General features: G+C 38.3%; 1 protein-coding gene across 8 annotated transcripts in view; it reads left to right on the top strand.

Annotated features, from left to right (window-relative positions):
• The window catches only part of LOC124862407 (septin-9-like), a 111,928-nt gene that overhangs the window by 45,847 nt on the left and 49,399 nt on the right, over positions 1-16,682 (top strand). For 7 of the 8 annotated variants that reach the window (XM_047356298.1, XM_047356299.1, XM_047356300.1 and 4 more), the window contains one exon: positions 3,825-4,583. In XM_047356298.1, the coding sequence (XP_047212254.1) occupies positions 3,825-4,583 (759 nt within the window). Of the gene's footprint in view, positions 1-3,034; positions 3,222-3,824; positions 4,584-16,682 lie in introns of those variants that run through there. The other variant, XM_047356303.1, reaches the window with a different exon arrangement.

Here is a 16,682-nt window from a genome sequence, read left to right as displayed (position 1 = left end):
ACAAACTATTCTATTTTATTGGAAATTAGACAAACCTTTTTTTATCAGTGAAAACCAGAAAAGTGTGTTACGGATTTGTATTCAGTCCCCTTCAATCTGATTCCCCAAAATGAAATTCAACCTTTCCGGCTATTCTGTGAAGGCCTCAGAGGTTTACTAGAGCAAATTTGTGAATAAACAGCATCATGAAGACCAGGAAACACAGCAGACAGTTCTGGGGTACAATTATGGAGAGGTTTAAAGTAATTTTAAGTTATAAAACAATATCCCAAGCTTTTAATATATCAGAGAAACATTCAATCCATTTGTAATGCCTTGGTAGATTTACAGTTTCCATTTTCAGAAGATGGATTGAAGACTAATGTTACTACTGTATTGTGTTCAAATGTTAAGATGTTTTATAACCTTTTTATGCACTACTTTGTTTTGGTCTATTACATAAAAATCAGAATAAAATGCGGACGTTTGTGGTTGTAACATGACAAGATGTGAAAATGTTCAGGGTGCATAAATACTTTTGTAAGGGACTGTATGCCAAGCTTGGAAACCATTTAAAAGTGGCTAAATTTGTTTAATGTAATGGCAGCACTGTGCCGGTCCGTTGTGGTGAAGAGAGAGCTGAGCCGAAAAGCAAAGCTCTCAATTTACCGCTCGGTCTACGTTCCTACCCTCAACTATTGCCATGAACTTTGGGTCTTGACCGAAAGAACGAGATCCCGGATACAAGCGGCTGAAATGAGCTTCCTCCGTAGGGTGGCCGGGCACTCCCTTAGAGACAGGGTGAGGAGCTCGGCCATCCGGGAGGAGCTCGGAGTAGAGCCACTGCTCCTCCACATCGAGAGGAGCCAGTTGAGGTGGCTCGGGCATCTATACCGAATGCCTCCTGGACGCCTTCCTCGGGAGGTGTTCCAGGCACGTCCCACCGGGAGGAGGCCCAGGGGACGGCCCAGGACACGCTGGAGGGACTATGTCTCTCGGCTGGCCTGGGAACGCCTTGGGCTCCCCCCGGAGGAGCTGGAGGAGCTGTCTGGGGAGAGGGACGTCTGGGCGTCTCTGCTGAGTCTGCTGCCCCCGCAACCTGGTCCCAGATAAGCGGAAGACGACGAGTACGAGTACGAGTAAATTTGTTTAAAAACTGGCTTCCATATGAAAGAGATTTAAATTTTGCCACATTACATTTACTTTTTTAATAAAGCTTAATTCACCCTTCTATCTAATAAGTACTTTCTTCCTCTACCAGTGCATTCAATTAGTTTTAGATTACTTTGTGACTTACCTTCTCCATGCTGTTTGTGCTCTTTTGTTGTATATTTAAAGAGAGAGAGACATTGAATGATGGCACTGTTCCCAATAAATATCTACAGTAATACAGCCATTGCCTTTAAGTTTGTTACATGAAGGTTAGAAGGATATAAGACAGATCTGACAGATTTATATGTGTTTATGAGATAATAAATAAGCTTTGGATTACCTTGATTGGCAAAGAAGTAGGAGAGAGGTTGCAAAGATGCATTGAACCAGAAGTCGGTTCTGCTTTCTAAATGCAAAACTCTGTAAGGTCAAACAGAACCATAGGAAGGATGTAATGAAATGCAATACACTGGTGTGGAAAAAGATGGTTTTCTCCCATTCTGGTGCTTGGCTCGTAAGCTTTAGAGTGTGTCAGATCTCTGCGCAGAGCTCTGGGACAGGAGCCATGTTGTTGCTTCAGATTGTGTAGCTGTTGTGGTCCCTGAGCCTATAGCTAAGGTGAGCCAGGAGTCACCCTCACATCTGACATAAAGCTGAAACAACATCAAGTTAAAGACAAGACCCTCTCTGAGAGGATTTGCCTAAGATTAAAGCTTGCATTTATGTTTTTATAAAAAAATCTTAACTAAAATAGGGTCGCAATGGAAATATGTTAATGTGTAAGAGAAGATTTTGGTCTTTGTATCATCATGGCCGTAAAAATGGCTGCTGCAGTGTGTTATGCTGGTTTTCTCTCTCTATAATGTAATTGTTGCAAATGCTATCACTACACTTTAATACTTAAACTGCTTTATACAGTTTTATTCAAAGAAACGCGAAAAAAGCATCTTGTGTGCTGATATTGAAAAAGGGCAAAGTAAAGAAGAAAGGTTTTGACAAAAAAATCTGTTTTCACTTTTTAGATAAAGCTTTAATCTTTGATTTTTTTTCTGTGAGATCACTGGATTATTTACACATTTATTGAATATGAAACCATGTGAGAATTTTGGAAAGAACAGTCAGTGTTTGGTGGAGTTGTTGATAACTCATAGACACCCGTAACATGACCCCAAAACCATATTGCGTTTTATAGTCAGAAACTGAAAAATATTCCATCTTTAATAGTCATTGGGCTTTAAAAGCTAGTTATTTTTTACACTGTATAAAGTCTTCAACCTATAGTAAATGAAGTAGAAATAATTTGATTTAAAATGTATAGGAGGTGGATAAAATCTTCTAAAAAAATCAAAGAAGAATTTTCCCTGGAGATGAGGTTGCACTCACCAGTCAATGTGTTTCCACATAACTGTGTAATGAAACTGGCAATTCAAAATGGATGAATAACTACCAATAAACAAATATATAACAAAGCAAGCAAATAAATAAATTGTAGAAACGTCAAGAAAGATTTTTTGAAACCCTCTGCATTCACCTTGTCCTCACAAAGTTGATTTATCTCTGTGACGTCACTATCAATAAATGGTAGGGATGAGCTAAACATCCAACTAAAATATAATTTTAAAAAAGTAATCCTCGTCCAAACAAATAAAAAAAAATAAAAAAAGACTTGTTTTTTAGTACAATTATATCAGTAAAGCAATTCATACCATGATGTATAACAGCTATAACAAGATAAGTTACAAAACTATATAAATCCTGTATATGCTCAGTATGATGTAGATAGTTTTACGCACAAAAAGGACGAAAACGAAATTTCTGGTTTATTTATGTTGATGTGATTCATTAAAATCTCGCGAGAAGTGGTCAGTCCAAGTGTCCACAGGTGCGTGAGCTGCCCAGAGCGTGCCGACGGGAAGAAAAAAATATGGTTGACTCGTTGTTGTGATGGTTGCCTTTCTGGGTTGTTGGACGTAATCTTGTGAGGTGCAGCTCTTTGTCGGCAGTAAAGACATCTTTTTTTTTTTTTTATCGAGTGGGTATTTAGGCTTTTAGCGACATGCTGACGCGCTACCTGAAGCGTGTCAAGTCAGGTAAGAGTTGAAATGATTTATTGCCAGATGAGCGCAGTAGGAAAATACGTTCACTGCTCTCCGTTAACGACTTGTATGTAACCTATTGTCTGCGTATTTTTATTCCTATTAGCCAAGCGAATTTCTTAAAGTTTCTTACATTTTAACATTCATTTTTGTTGATATTTCCTCGCTTTGTATTTCTTCCTGGAAATCTGTTTCTGCTTTAAGTTATATCTAAAATGTCAGAAGTTTATACTCAGTGCAACCCAAAACAAAATAAAAATTTTCATTTTTTGTAACCATATTTGCTGGTTTTATTTTTTGCTTATTAAAATGTCTAAGGATTAATAATGCTAGAATTTGGTAATATAGGCTGCCCAGTCTAGATAAAGAAAAAAACTGCAGAAAGAGTGTGGAAAACATTTATTTCCAGACTTTATTCCCTGTCGTGTTCTTTAAATGTGATGTCTTTCTTTCATCCATCCATCCCATATTTTCTTCACAACTGTGAACTCTAGAAGTTTAACTCTGGAAAAGTCTGGAAGATTAACATGAAAAATAATATAGGAATTGCCAGTTCTCTTTTCTTTATGTCTAACCAGTAGTATTTGTGTCTTACAGCCCTGAAACGGTCGTTTGAGGTGGAGGACACAGATACAACCACGCACCCTTCATCTCTGTCTCGCCGCAATACCAACCCCCTCCGTTCATCCACGTCCTCCTCAACCAGCCAACGGAGCTACGACCTGAGCTCACGAAACTCGGACTACTCCTCCTCCTCCAGGTACACGGCATCCGAGTCCTCCAATCTACGATCTCCAAAGAGCGGCATGAGGCGCGTTGAGTTATCAGGAGGGCGAAACCCTGACACAGCTGCTTCCCGCCGGGCAGAGATTTCCATCGAGGTCTCCTCCAAACAGGTCGACAGCTCGCCCAGTGCCGGCATCACCCGCTTTGGCCTCAAGAGGCCAGAGGTGAGTTTGAGCAGTCGGAGCAATGCACTTGACAGCACCTCAAACTCCATCTCCAGCATCACCAACCGAAGAGCAGAGCTCAGCATGACTCGGCCTCAAGAGCCCCCTGCCCCACCCAGGAGGATGGACGCCCAGCTGTCATCTACGCCAATCTCTAGGATCCCTGAGCCTGCCCAGAGAAGAGCAGAGCCCCCTTCTCCCAACCTGAGCCTAGTCGATGGCGTCTCCAGGAGACCAGAGATTCCCATCTTCAGACAACTGGACAGCTCAGTGTCAGGCAGCACTATAGAGAACAACAACCACCCACCTCCTGCACCCATCGCCCCCTTGCCAACCCTGACAGAGCCAAGGGTGGAGAAGGTGCAGTCACCTGTCGTAGAACAGCCCACACCCCGACCAACAGACAGTGAGTAAACTCAGTTCAGTCTATTTGCTCAAACACATCCGATGCAGTTTTCTTTGTCGACGTTCAACCCTAAATGCATGCTTATCTGCTGCTGTCTGTAAATATAGGTCAGTGGGGTTGATGATGAGAAAACCAGAGCTGCAAAGAAAGAGCTGTAGCCCTAAGAGCAGACAATTAAATGTATAAAACACATTTTCAGTTTTATAGTCACAATTGATTCAAAACGACTTTTCAGCTTACTGTCCACTCAAGCTTTGGAGTAGTTGAACTTTTTATTACTTATTTATACTTTTTCGCTAAAACGTGTTTTATTTGTTAAGGCGTGTTTTGGTAATTTTCTTTACTGTCTACTTGCTTCACTGATTGCTTTTTTTTTTTATATAAAACCTCAACATATAAAACATTTTATTTCCTCTAAAAAGCAGAAATGCCTCCCTTAAGTAAGACATCATGCCAGTTTTCTTTTTGTGATGGTTTATTTGGAAAAATGCAGATTTTCTTTGTATTTTTCCTTAATCTAATAAGCCATCTTGCTCTTCTCAATTATTGTGCTGCTTTTCACACTTGGAACACCTGGAAAGATAACTAGCTTGTTTTGCTGACTTATCATTATTTGAACCATTTTAATGTGAAACCAGAAAACAGGACCTCTGCATATTGGATTTTTTACCAGACGTTTCTTACAACAATGGCTTTCTTCTGTCCACTCCTTTTAGAAAGGCCATCTATGTGAAGTTTTCATTCAAACGTTCCCACCAGAGCTATAGATTTCTGCAGCTCCTCCAGAGGGTTTCTTTGCTGCTTTTCTGATGAGTGTTTTCATTAACCATCTTGGTTTTTTAGTTGGGCGGTCAAGTCTTGGTAGATTAGCATTGGGCTGCACAATCTCAGGAAAACTTTGGATATGTAAATGGTATTAATGTCACATAAAATTACACACAGTGGGACTATTTAGTAATTCAGTGACTTCTAAAGGCAAAGTGATGCACTGGATTTTATTAAGAGGTGTAAGATTAAAGGGAGCTGAATGCAGATGTTTGCCACACTTTTTAAAAGTTTAAAATTATTTTTCTTTCACTTCACAATTCTGGTTTGTCATTAAGTCCCAGAAAAATGCAAGTAAGTTGTTGGTAACGTAACAAAATGAGGAAAACATCGAGGGGTGTGAATACTTTTTCCATGGTGTTGTACTGAAAAAGTTCCTGTCTTTGCTAAAAATATTTCATCCCTAAGTGAACTAATTAAAGACTTCAGGGGCGGCTGCTGTTGTCGTTGTTTTCCATTTTAAAGTTTTGTGTTGATGGATGTGCAAAGGCTTTAATGGAACCATACTTGTCTTTATTTATTTTATTTTTTTCATACAGGGTAAAATTGTACTCGCCTGTCCAGTTGTTGCACTGTTTTTTTGTGATTAGAACAGTTCACGTTCTCGCTGATGTGTGTTTGTGCTCCTCTGCTCTCTGGAGAGAGCTGTGCTCATGTGTTGCTTTCTCTGGTTAAGCAGGATCCACTTGTGGGCGGCAGGGAGGTGTAGCATTCCAAATCTGGAGGTCATAAAAGATTTTACTCACAAATAGGGTTCAACTTGTACTTTCTAAAGCTTTGTGTTGGCTGTTCCTTTGCTCTTTCTGTCTGCTCTACATCCACAGATAATTTTATTTCCATTTTTGCTAGATGTTTTTCTAGCACGACCTTTTTGAGTTTCACAAATTATTTTGAGCGATCGGCAAGCACATGAGCTTTGTGAATGTCTTTAGCATGGCCTTGGGTAAGTTGAACAGAAGTTAGCAAGGAAGAGGGAGAGTATTAGGACTCTCAATGCTGCCACATTTGGCACCGATTACCACCTTCCTTCTCAGCTGAGCATGTGGAGGGAGGCCCTGTGAGGATGAGGCCAGGGAAGAAGGAAGAGACAATAAAGAGACAAGACGTTTTGGGCAGAAGGGAGCGGAGGAAACAAATTCAGAGAGCTGTAAAGCCAAGTGAGAAGAAAACTGGAAAGTGTGATTTGTTGTTGCTTGTTTTTGAGAGAAAAAAACAAAAAATTGTTTAACTTTGACTCATTTGGGAATCAATCTGGACAGAACTTACTGTTACAACACTATGCCTAACTATTTGTTGTGGTTTTATTATTTTTAGATATATATTTTTTTCTTCCTTACTACAACATCCAACTGGATGCTGGTGGCTTATTTCTGTGTGGTCCAGGAAAAGTTTGCGTGAGGGTGTGTGTGTGTGTGTGTGTGTGTGATCTACAGGCAGGCCATAACAGCTTATAGACATCTGGCTCATCTTTGCTCATGTGCAAACACTACAGGTCTAAGAATGCCTTGCTGAAGGGAGTAGTGACTAATGAACAGGCTGATAAATAATGTGCCTCTCTTTTTTTTTTTTTTTTTGTGGTGAATGTGGAACATGCACCAGGTGCTATAATGATACGCTTTTCTTCGGGCAATTGGTCGACTGTAACCATAAGCAGCTGGATCGAGCCTTGGAGCGCCTCCACAGGATGTGATCTCATGCTTACACAGAAAAACACACACTCATCCACTGTGGATGTAGCTCATCCCAGTTTCCTGTCCTTTCACTTGACTCTTATTTATTTAATCATGGCTGCTGGAATACATGTGCTGTCCACTAAGAGAGCTTATTTTTGGATGCCTAAATTTACCTTCAGTAATTAGGAGTCAGTGTAAGTAGGTTTGAGCTGTATACTAGCTTTCTAATTTACTTGTATGCTTTTTTTTTTTGTATTCAGACATAAAAGGTTCGGTCCTTTTCTACCTGTATTTAAAATACAGCGGGAAGAACGAGTATTTGATACACTGGTGATTTTGCAGGTTCTCCCACTTGCAAAGCATGTAGTAGTCTTTAATTTCTATCATAGGTACTCTTCAACTCTAAAACAAAAATCCAGAAAACCACATTGTCATTTTTTTTTTCTTTAGTAATAATTTAGCATTTTATTGCATGACATGAGTATTTAATACATCAGAAAAACAAAACGTATTATTTGGTAAAGAAACTTTTGTTAATTGCAATTACAGATATCCGATGTTTCCTGTAGTTCTTGATGAGGTTTGTACACCCCGCAGCAGGGATTTTGGACCATTCCTCCATACAGATCTTCTCCAGATGCTTCAGGTTTCGGGGCTGTCGATAGGCAATGCAGAGTTTCAGCTCCCCCCAAAGATTTTCAATAGGATTCAGGTCTGGAGGCTGTGCTAGGCCACTCCAGGACCTTGAGATGCTTCTTATGGAGCCATTGCTTAGTGGACCTGGCTTTGTGCTTCGGGTTGTTGTCATGCTGGAAGACCCAGCCACAACCCATCTTCAATGCCCTTACTGAGGGAAGGAGGTTGTGGGCTAAGATCTCCCTATACATGGCCCCATCCATAATCCCCTCAATATGTTGCAGTTGTCCTGTCCCCTTTGCAGAAAAGCATCCCCAAAGAATGATGTTTCCACCTCCATGCTTCAGAGAAGGGATGGTGTTCTTGGGGTTGTCCTCATCCTTCTTCTTCCTCCAAACACGGCAAGTGGAGTTTAGACCAAAACGCTCTATCTTTCTCATTAGACCACATGACCTTCTCTCATTCCTCTTCTAGATCAAATACTTGTTCTCCTCACTTTATTTTGATATGTTTTTATACTAAGCATGCATCAGCTCGTACCTCCCTAGGGATGTTTCCTCACGCTTTGACAACCACTGGTTTCAGATAGATTTAATTAATCTATATAAAAAATAATAATTTTTAGGGTTCCTAAACCGTCTCCAAACTTATGAGTCTAGATAAGTATGGAAAAATAAAACTGAAAAAAAGGAGTTTCCAGACTTACCTAAAAGATAAAAATCAGAATTTCTGAAAAAACAAAGGGAATTTTCATTTATTCAGTTTATTTATATTTAGATGATGACCTTTTTTTAGGTATGGCACATCACATCTAAACTCACAATTAATAAACACATTTCACAATGAAAAAGGGTCATACTTCTGGGTTTAAAACTGGAACCAATGTTTTTGAGCGAAGTTCGTTTTACTTTTGAAATTGCTTTATTTTGAAATTTTGTGAAATAAAGCTATTAATGACCAAAAACAGAAGCTACGTTTACATGCACAAAATTTCTCGATCGGATTAAAATGTATTTGTAATAAAAAAACAAAAAATAATCGGATTGTACCGTTTATATGGACATACATAATCAGAATAAAACCGCTGATCGGACTAAAAATGTGTCATGTGTCGAAATATTCTGTTAGCATCTAGCCAGAGCGACTAGACACTCAAGGAGGAAATGCGTTACGTTGACGCGGGTTGCACATGCACCCTCAGGTTAGTTTGTCTCATTCAGAATAACTTTATACGGTCCAGCGTTTACATGCATTTCAATCAGATTGTCAATCGGCATAAATCGCCCCTCTCAATCGGATTACATTTTCATTCCGATTGTGCTGAAACGGATCAGAATATTCCGACTGACATGTTTACATGACACATTTTTAGTCCGATCGGCCGTTTATTACTTGTGTCCATGTAAATGTAGCTACTGATATAAAAGGTCTGTATTTATCGTAGGGTAATCCAGTCCAGATTGTTTTAGTATTATAGATTTTAACTAATCTAAGTGTGTCCAGATGCCAACAAAACAGTAGAATGGCTGTGCCAAATGGGAAGCCGCTTCAGCGTCTCATAATTTCTGGAACAAAAACAGCTAATAAAACTTTACAAGGCAAATCTTTTGTACTCAAATGTCCACGATTTTATAAAAAATAACTAGAATAAAATAGAATTTGGAAAGTATGGAATTAAGTTAATTCCGTGATATCAGCAATTTTTAGCTCCACAAGTCATCACAATTCTCTGTGACCAAGAGGAATTCTCTAATATATTTTATAGTCCAAAGGCATAAGATACTTAACAACCTCAAAAGTATGTTAGAACTTAAGTTAAGTGAAATTATGGGGCGTTGCATAGCGGTAGAACATGCGACCCATATATGGTGGCTTCAGTCCTCAAATGCAGTTGTCCCGGGTCTGAGTCCCAACCCTGGAGACCTGTGCTTCATGTCTTTCCCCTCTTTTCACTGGATTTCTGCCTGCCTACTTGGGGAAAAATAACAGAAAACAAAGACCACTAGTGCCAGGAAAAAAAGAGAATTTTACCCACCAAAAACAGCATAAAGCCAAAAGAAGATTTTGGACCTGGTCAAAACAAAGGGGTTATGAAAGGGCAGGTGAGGGAAAAATACAGCCAATTCATCAAAAAATAGACATTTAAGGGAGTTAACAATATGAGTGCATAGGTATGTGAGTATGAAGTAGTTTGTTTACATAAATGAAATGGAAGTAGGAAGATACAAAAATGAGGGTCCAAATTTGCAAAGGAGGCAATGCTGATAAATGATATTCGAACTACTTCCTAATTTAAGGTAAAAAAAAAATGTATGCAATTTGTATAAAATAGATATTAGAGCAGAAAAATGCAAACAAAATACAAACAAATACACTCATATCAATACTCAAACTCTAAATATTCATAAAATGTACTTAAGTAGGTAGTATTATGTCTGAAAATACAAAGGCGTACATTCTAAGGCATATCATTCCATCCTATCCAGCGACTAGTATTCTTGTCTAACTGACACTCACGTTGTATCATGAGAGCTAGACTCTTATCTTTTGATGCCAGTATTTATGCATGCACATAAACTTGTACAGAATAGCTTTTCTGGTCAGAGTTCAGGATGGCATAACAAGGCAGGGCAGGACATGCAAAGCAAAGTACTTCAAGAGGCATCCTCTGGAAGTCTGCTCATTGGTACCAGCTGTTTACAAACTGTTCTTGGTAAACTAGATAAGCCCGGCTCCTGAGTTTAAAATATCTAATAAAAGATGCTGTTGGCATGATATTCTATGATAACTATTTTTATGGATTAAAAGGTTATGACATTATGCAATTTCTTTTTTCTTCAATGTAATTGTAACTTTAATTTTTCACAACAGCCTGTGGAGGCTTTCAAAACTGGACTTATTAGTTTGTTTCAAGTCTTTTTTTCTCTCCCTAATGCAAGCATTTACCTTGCAACTTGTGACTGGAATTTGACCTGAACAAGCTGAAGTTGTCAAAATTACAAAAATGTTTAAACCAATAATAATCTAAAGATTTAGGCACTGCACACACACAGGATTCTTTACACTAGAGGTCTACCTATTGGATCTTTGAGCTGGGTTTTTATATGAGCCAGGCCAGAATTTACAACTTTGCAAATGTTGCAACTTAGGCATTGTTCTATTTAACTCAGAAGTAGGAAATCTATGGGGTAAGAACGCTGTCAAAAACAATGTGTATGTAAAGACGGAAATGTGTGCATATTAGTCAATAGTTGTGCATAAGTAAAATCCAAAAGAGGTATTGTATATTTTCTCTGTAAGAATACAAAATAAAATGTTACAGCTTCAAGAAATTACAAACACAAAGTTCAAGTTTACAGTTTTGTTTTTTTTCTTTATGAATACAATATGCTATAACAGTTTGTGAATACGATTTATTTTCTTTGAGAATACGAATTTACATCAGCGACTTGGTGTCACGCGATCTCAGGCTCAGGATATAGTGGGTGGAGTTATAAATGATGTACAGTAGGTGGCAGTATGCACAAACTGTTATAGCATATTGTATTCATAAAGAATAAACCACAACTGTAAACTTGAACTTTGTGTTTGTAATTTCTTGAAGCTGTAATATTTTATTTTGTATTCTTACAGAGAAAATATACAATACCTCTTTTGGATTTTACTTATGCACAACTATTGACTAATATGCACACATTTCCGTCTTTACATAAGCATTGTTTTTGACAGCGTTCTTACCCCATAGAAATCAGATTAGACTAATGAATTAAGGTCCACCCACACTGGGCATGTTCTAGTTGCTAATCGTAAAACCAGTTGGATTTGCTAATTGTTTTTGTGCTTACTAAAATGAGCAATAAAAGCCTTTAATGTATTTCTCTCAATTTTAGGCATCCAATCACTAAACAAGATTGTTTACAAATAGTTTGTCCAGTATTATTTGCACCACTAGTTTAAAGCGCAGTTTTTTTTTATCGTTCTTTCCTTTGAGTGGTCCCCCTTCAAATTAGGTGCATGCAGGAGTGTTTATCTGCCTTTTATTGTGTTAAACATGATTTCAAGGATGTTTAATAACCGCCAATGAAGACAACAGTTAGCTGGAGAGCTACTGATCTTTATAGCTTCCATTCACATAATTCAATACATGTTCCCTTTGTGAGTGGTCTCAATTATGCTTGAGTTTAGCCTTTTTCACATTTCTTCTAAACAAACCTCAATATTTATTCGGTATCAGTGCTTGGATTGGTGTTCCTCCTTAATAAAATAAGCCTTTTCATCTCTGTTTTCTTCAGGCTGACCCCTGCAACAGTTTATTATGACTCAGTATCTTATGATCTGTCTTATGCTGGTCTGCTGAGAGCCACTCTTGTTTCACTGCCTTAGAAAAACCATGTTTGAATTTGTTTTTAAAAATATAAACATAAAGACACCTTTTTGTTGGGCCATCAGGAGTGCTGGCTACAAACATGCATTAAACAATAGATTTTATTTTTGTCCTTTAATCTGCTGCCTCAATTTTTTAGGTTGCTGTGTATGTTAGCGTATTGAAAGTCTTATGTGGTTCCAAATGTGAAGAAATACAGGTCCTTCTCAAAAAATTAGCATATTGTGATAAAGTTAATTATTTTCTATAATGTCATGATGAAAATTTAACATTCATATATTTTAGATTCATTGCACACTAACTGAAATATTTCAGGTCTTTTATTGTCTTAATACGGATGATTTTGGCATACAGCTCATGAAAACCCAAAATTCCTATCTCACAAAATTAGCATATCATTAAAAGGGTCTCTAAACGAGCTATGAACCTAATCATCTGAATCAACAAGTTAACTCTAAACACCTGCAAAAGATTCCTGAGGCCTTTAAAACTCCCAGCCTGGTTCATCACTCAAAACCCCAATCATGGGTAAGACTGCTGACCTGACTGCTGTCCAGAAGGCCACTATTGACACCCTCAAGCAAGAGGGTAAGACACAGAAAGACATTTCTGAACGAATAGGCTGTTCCCAGAGTGCTGTATCAAGGCACCTCAGTGGGAAGTCTGTGGGAAGGAAAAAGTGTGGCAGAAAACGCTGCACAACGAAAAGAGGTGACCGGACCCTGAGGAAGATTGTGGAGAAGGGCCGATTCCAGACCTTGGGGGACCTGCGGAAGCAGTGGACTGAGTCTGGAGTAGAAACATCCAGAGCCACCGTGCACAGGCGTGTGCAGGAAATGGGCTACAGGTGCCGCATTCCCCAGACCTGGGCTACAGAGAAGCAGCACTGGACTGTTGCTCAGTGGTCCAAAGTACTTTTTTCGGATGAAAGCATATTCTGCATGTCATTCGGAAATCAAGGTGCCAGAGTCTGGAGGAAGACTGGGGAGAAGGAAATGCCAAAATGCCAGAAGTCCAGTGTCAAGTACCCACAGTCAGTGATGGTCTGGGGTGCCGTGTCAGCTGCTGGTGTTGGTCCACTGTGTTTTATCAAGGGCAGGGTCAATGCAGCTAGCTATCAGGAGATTTTGGAGCACTTCATGCTTCCATCTGCTGAAAAGCTTTATGGAGATGAAGATTTCATTTTTCATCACGACCTGGCACCTGCTCACAGTGCCAAAACCACTGGTAAATGGTTTACTGACCATGGTATCACTGTGCTCAATTGGCCTGCCAACTCTCCTGACCTGAACCCCATAGAGAATCTGTGGGATATTGTGAAGAGAACGTTGAGAGACTCAAGACCCAACACTCTGGATGAGCTAAAGGCCGCTATCGAAGCATCCTGGGCCTCCATAAGACCTCTGCAGTGCCACAGGCTGATTGCCTCCATGCCACGCCGCATTGAAGCAGTCATTTCTGCAAAAGGATTCCCGACCAAGTATTGAGTGTATAACTGTACATGATTATTTGAAGGTTGACGTTTTTTGTATTAAAAACACTTTTCTTTTATTGGTCGGATGAAATATGCTAATTTTGTGAGATAGGAATTCTGGGTTTTCATGAGCTGTATGCCAAAATCATCTGTATTAAGACAATAAAGGACCTGAAATATTTCAGTTAGTGTGCAATGAATCTAAAATATATGAATGTTAAATTTTCATCATGACATTATGGAAAATAATGAACTTTATCACAATATGCTAATATTTTGAGAAGGACCTGTATATATTTAAACCAAATAAAGATTGATTAAATCTCTCTACCATCGTCAGTATAGTGACGCAGGAACATTTTAGCAGTGTGGCTTTTATTATCTGCTAATCAGGAAGAGGAAGTAAAACCTGTTTTAACGTTTATACAGTCAGTCAAAAGACAGTGCACCCTCTGTTAGTTCTAGGACTTTAACGTATACATCTTCAAAGAAGTACATTGATCTTTGTACTTTGATTTCAAATACACATGCATAAAGCTTGAGGTTTTTTGGACCTGTAAGTGCATATTGTGAAACAGTACTGTGACTTGTAAGAAGTCTGTATCATTTGGTGTGCTCCCATTTATATGTATATTGAGTTTATATTTGAATGTAGGGTGTAAAATGAACAGTGTGTGATACTTTATAATCAACCATGTTGGGCTGAAAGATCAGTGTTCTACACACAGCCTAAGAGTGCCCCCAAGTGGTCCTATCATTATTTCAATTAGTCAGAAGTGGGCAATGGCTGAGATGAGATCCTCATGGTCGGATGATCTACAGCAGTACCACGGTTCACTATTTCACAATATTAATGCAGATATTTATTACACAAAGGGGTTACATAATATAATTGCTTTTATTCAAAAAAGATTAAAACCGAGCAATTATCCCTGCTGCTTATAAAGTAATGACATCGATTATTATAGCTACCATGATGTTCTCTATAATATTTGTTCTTTTTGGAGACAGAAATATTTCTATCCAGCCAAATTTTCCTTTAATGCAAGCAAGAGAAAAGTGTATGAACTATTCTAGCCTCCACAGAGCTGGAAAAAACTCCAGTCAGTGCGATACATTCTTGAAGATCTCATTGAAATTACTTTAATATTATATTATATTATATTATATTTCATTAAAATTACCCATAGAAGGTTAGACAAAAACATAGTTTTTTTTTTAAACCTTAGAAGACGTTATTACTATGAACTTGCCTATAACTAGAGAAAACTACTGTGCCTCATCAGCCACTTCAATCCATTAATAAGATTTTAGTTTCACTTTGTCAACTTTGTGTGTATATGTGTATAGATGGACTGTATGTTGTGATGCTAAAAGCCTGCCTTAGCTAGAGTTCAAATTATGTCTGCAACAGTTACATGTGTAGAAAGTCAACGGTGGAGAATTATTTAAGGCTGTATATCTTCATGCAAAAATACAAAATACTAATAAAAACATTTCCCAAAGTCTATATTTTAAAAAGCTTTTTTATCAAAAAGAACAATGGGTATGTGTTTAAGATATTGTGAAAGACTCTCTTTTCCATTATTTCATACTATGTTATTTCCTCCAATTACCAAAGTATGACCATGAAACAAACAGAAAAATTATCAAAAGAACAAAAATGAAACAACAAAAGTTGCGCATACAGTCTCCTAGGCAGTCATCTTGGATAGTTGGGGTATCAGGGATATATATTTGGGTGTGTTGATTGCGGTTGTCAACATCCTGGGAGTGAGCATCTGAAGTGTTTCTAAAGGGTCTGCTTTGGGAACATTCAGCACGTCGTTGGATTTCATCAATAGAAACCTTCCTGAGTTGGTTCAAAAAGCTGACAGTGATCCTGTATGTATGGTCTGGATCATAGTTTGAACCATGGTTTTCAGATGTCCCATAATGCTGAGTTATGTAGACTTCCTTTATTATCTGCCCAACTTGAAGTCTTCTTTCATTTACCATAATTAGGATTCGAGCGCTGTTCCAGACAATATTCCCCATCTGGGAATTTTCTACATAAGATGGAAGTCTTTCTGATGCAGTTTGATGAATATTGCCAATAGTGTAGTATTGGTAGCCCCAAGGCAGAGGATCTAGCAGCCCCTCCTGATTTCTGTAATGATGGATACCATAAGCATGAGAGTTTGGATCAAAGGTCAGTCGGATGACATTGTATTGATCAATCTCAACTTCATTGGCAAACCAGTGAAGCAGCTCTAAAATGTTTGTGCGGTCGGACTGGTGGCAGATGACCAGATCATTGATGCAGTTCAGACTTCTTCGTGCAGCGTACACTGAGGTCAGGGTAAGGAGCAGAGCTACACAGAAACCTCTGATTTTTCTTGTCATCTTCAATCCCTGTAAAGACATTTTAAACGTTTTAGTGCGTATCCTTTCTGTACACTATAGTTTAAAGATTTTAGTACTGAAACAAATGCTGTTTATAAGATTTATTTTTGTTTTTATGTTTTTAGAGTACATTAAAGAATAACACTTAAAGGCTTTTATTAGCAAATATTAAAATTTCATGAGAAACTATTTACAGTGTAGGTCATTCTTTTTCCATACCTTCTCCAATTCTCTCTGAGATGATGGATATCAGCTTTGGGACTAAATCCTGACTAGTTTTCAACTATTCTTGTCTCACTAATGCTTGGAGTTGATGACAGTTTTGTTCACATCTGTTTAATTATTGGCTGTTTGAGGCAAAGTTTAAAGAGAAAATCTGGTCCGTATAAAATGAATCAGAAAGTAAACCTGATTGGTAACCAAAAATGTTTTGTCCTTTTGATCAATTGTACTTTGAGACCTATAACATACTTGTAAGTAGATGATTGTAGAATAAATGTGTACCTAAATAGCCCAAATGACATCTAAGCGTACATTTAAATCTTTTTATTAGTACAAAATGGAGCTTACCGGTGGCATTAGCTGTCTTCTTTCAGATCTCTAAGCTGTGTCTTTCTGTGTGTGTTGGTGTGGGAGAGACAGAAGGTAGGGAGTGTTCACTCTGTTTAAATTTCCTAGTAAATGAAACTGAAAGAGAAGCTAGTCAAGTTTCTGTGAGAGTT

This window comes from Girardinichthys multiradiatus, chromosome X (assembly GCF_021462225.1).
Source record: "Girardinichthys multiradiatus isolate DD_20200921_A chromosome X, DD_fGirMul_XY1, whole genome shotgun sequence".
NCBI lineage: Eukaryota > Metazoa > Chordata > Actinopteri > Cyprinodontiformes > Goodeidae > Girardinichthys > Girardinichthys multiradiatus.
This window is presented reverse-complemented; position numbering and strand designations above follow the sequence as displayed.